General features: G+C 48.5%; 1 protein-coding gene across 2 annotated transcripts in view; it reads left to right on the top strand.

Moving 5' to 3' along the window:
• LOC111951590 (attractin-like protein 1) overlaps positions 1-3,386 on the top strand; it is a 91,887-nt gene that overhangs the window by 51,493 nt on the left and 37,008 nt on the right. For both annotated transcript variants that reach the window (XM_070434986.1, XM_023969757.3), the window contains exons 6-7: positions 1,882-2,056; positions 3,218-3,305. In XM_070434986.1, the coding sequence (XP_070291087.1) occupies positions 1,882-2,056; positions 3,218-3,305 (263 nt within the window). The remainder of the gene's footprint in view (positions 1-1,881; positions 2,057-3,217; positions 3,306-3,386) is intronic.

Raw genomic sequence — 3,386 nt, 5'->3', positions numbered from 1 at the left:
AAAGAGAGAGAATCGTCTCATTGAGAGGTGCTTGGTTGGTTCTACCCTGGACAGTCCCGTTCATTGAGAGGTGTTGGTTGGTCTCTCCTGGACAGTCCGCGTCTCATTGAGAGGTGCTTGTTGGTTCTACCCTGCTGGACAGTTCCGTCTCATTGAGAGTGACTGGTGGTTCTACCCTGCTGGACAGTTCCATCTCATTGAGAGGTGCTTGGGTGGTTCTACCCTGCTGGACAGTCCCGTCTCATTGAGAGGTGTTGGGTGGTTCTACCCTCTGGACAGTTCCGTCTCATTGAGAGGCGATTGGGTGGTTCTACCCTGCTGACAGTTCCGTCTCATTGAGAGGTGTTGGTTGGTTCTACCTTGACAGTCCCGTCTCATTGAGAGGTGCTTGGTTGGTTCTACCCTGGACAGTCCTCTTCATTGAGAGTTGCTTGGTTGGTTCTACCTGGACAGTTCCCGTCTCATTGAGAGGTGCTTGGTTGGTTCTACCTTGGACAGTCCCGTCTCATTGAGAGTGGCTTGGTTGGTTCTACCTGGACAGTCCCATCTCATTGAGAGTTGCTTGGTTGGTTCTACCTGGCCAGTCCCGTCTCATTGAGAGTGCTTGGTTGGTTCTACCCTGGACAGTCCCGTCTCATTGAGAGGTGCTTGGTTGGTTCTACCTGGACAGTCCCGTCTCATTGAGAGGTGCTTGGTTGGTTCTACCCTGGACAGTCCCGTCTCATTGAGAGTTATTGGTTGGTTCTACCCTGGACAGTCCCGTCTCATTGAGAGGTCCTTGGTTGGTTCTACCCTGGACAGTCCCGTCTCATTGAGGGTGCTTGGTTGGTTCTACCCTGGACAGTTCCGTCTCATTGAGAGGTGCTTGGTTGGTTCTACCCTGCTGGACAGTTCCGTCTCATTGAGGTGACTGGGTGTTCTACCCTGGCTGGACAGTTCCAGTCTCATTGAGAGGTGCTTGGGTGGTTCTACCCTGCTGGACAGTCCCGGTCTCATTGAGAGGTGATTGGGTGGTTCTACCCTCTTTGGACAGTTCGACTGTCCAGCAGGGTAGAACCAACCAAGCACCTCTCAATGAGACGGGACTGTCCAGGGTAGAACCAACCAAGCACCTCTCAATGAGACGGGACTGTCCAGGGTAGAACCAACCAATAACCTCTCAATGAGACGGGACTGTCCAGGGTAGAACCAACCAAGCACCTCTCAATGAGACGGGACTGTCCAGCATGGTGTCCAGGACTGTCCAGACTGTCCTATGCTCTGACACGGAGTTGCTGGTCATTTCCATAATGCGTCTTTCTCCACTGTTGTATTGTGCTAGACAGGGTCCTGGCCCCTAGACCTTATCACAGCCCCCCATTCCCCCTGTCCACTGGCTTCCCTCCACTCTAATAGGGGACAACAGGGTCCTGGCCCCTAGACCTTATCACAGCCCCCCATTCCCCCTGTCCACTGGCTTCCCTCCACTCTAGTAGGGGACAACAGGGTCCTGGCCCCTAGACCTTATCACAGCCCCCCATTCCCCTGTCCACTGGCTTCCCTCCACTCTAATAGGGGACAACAGGGGCCAGTATCATGGGATCTTCCTCATAATGGGGTTTGATGAATCAGAGTGAGACCCTCTTAATTAAACCTACTAATGGTTCTGCCACCAGTCGGCCTCTGGGTGGTGGGGTCCTAGTAGCCATGTGAGTTCATCACCGTCATGGCTGTCCCCATCATTATGACATAAGCTGCGTTGTCACGCTCTTCACCAGCAGATGGTGATGTGGGACCATATTTAGTCAGATGTATTAAAGTGTTGTTGAAGAGATTATGTTGCTACAAACGCACCTCACATACTCTCATGCATTTGTAAGTTTGTTGTGTGGTCCTCTCCAGGTCCAGACTGTGCTCTGTCAGTGCCATCCACCGAGTCTTACTGGGTGATGTCTAACGTCAAGCCCTTCAGCCAGTCCCTGGGCAGGGCCTCCCATAAGGCTGTGGTCCATGGGAAACTCATGTGGGTCATCGGAGGATACAGCTTCAACTACAGCTCCTTCCACATGGTGCTCAAGTAAGGCACTGACTGAAGAGAGACCTGGAATATCTGTCTGTCTCTTCACCTCTCTCTGTAGCTAGGTTTCCATCCAGTTGGCGACAGATTGTCATGCAAGTATTCTCAAATCTGCATAAAGAAAATATACGCATTTTCTCACCAGTGGTGTGTTTCCACCAAACTGACTTGTTGCAGATAAAAATCAGTGTGTGATGACGTAGTGCACACAAAATGTACTTTTTCGCTTAAGTTTTCATGTACTGAATACAAATCTAATGTTCATTGTGTTTCCATCGCATTTTCAATTCTACTGAATTCTACAAAAATTGTTGCGTTAAGTAGTAAATGTGGCGACTCTGGTCTTGACACGTGCTCTAGCCAACAGCTTGCCGATATAGTGCAGGTAGGTAATGCAGGTAGGCTAGTCTACATGATGAGATTATTATGGATTAGAGCGAGAACATTTTTATTTGTCAAAAGGCAGTCAAGCATCGATCATCATGTCACCAGAATAAGACCCWGGATATTTATTGAAAAGGACCATCAAGCTCATTATGCACTTTCACCACCCTGTGAAGTTCATCATTTACTTAATCTGTAGCCTAATAAACTGCATGCTTTCCCGAGTCGTAGTGGGAGGACCACAACCATGTCATCACGTGACTCCAAGTTTACTTCGATATGATGGTTTTTATATTCATATTTGCGCATAAAGTCGTTTCCACCACAATTTTTCGCATAATTAATTTTATCAACGCAAAAAGATCCCACCCGGTGGAACGAGGAAGTGATCTGKCGGCATTTATAAAATTGTACAGTAATTTCCTGTTACATCACAGCTGTCGTGATTTGTTTTGTACAGTATGACTTCACTCGCATAAAAACTGTGGATGGAAATGTAGTTAAAGTCTACTTACCACCTCTATATTTGTCTCCTTCCTGTCTTTTGCTCTTTCTCTCTCTCGATTTCATTCTCTCCCATTTCTTCTCCCTCCACTCTGTCCATCCATTTCTTCTCCCTCCACTCTGTCCATCCATTTCTTCTCCCTCCACTCTCTCCATCCATTTCTTCTCCCTCCACTCTCTCCATCCATTTCTTCTCCCTCCACTCTCTCCATCCATTTCTTTGTTGTGTATTCTGTATAGCTCAGGCCTGACTGTCTCTCTTCCCCCCTGCAGTTATAATCTGGAAAGCAGCACTTGGGATGTGGTGCCGATCAATAGTGGTCCTCTGCAGAGATACGGCCATTCTCTGGCTCTCTACCAGGTAAGGCAGATAATGGTCACAGCCCACTAGCATGGTGGATGTGTTCCTTTTAGCTTTTTGTCATCGACTGGTACTATACAG

Source organism: Salvelinus sp. IW2-2015, linkage group LG25 (assembly GCF_002910315.2).
Source record: "Salvelinus sp. IW2-2015 linkage group LG25, ASM291031v2, whole genome shotgun sequence".
Classification (NCBI taxonomy): Eukaryota; Metazoa; Chordata; class Actinopteri; order Salmoniformes; family Salmonidae; genus Salvelinus; species Salvelinus sp. IW2-2015.
Note: the sequence above shows the minus strand (reverse complement) of the source record. Positions and strands in the feature narration are given on the sequence as shown.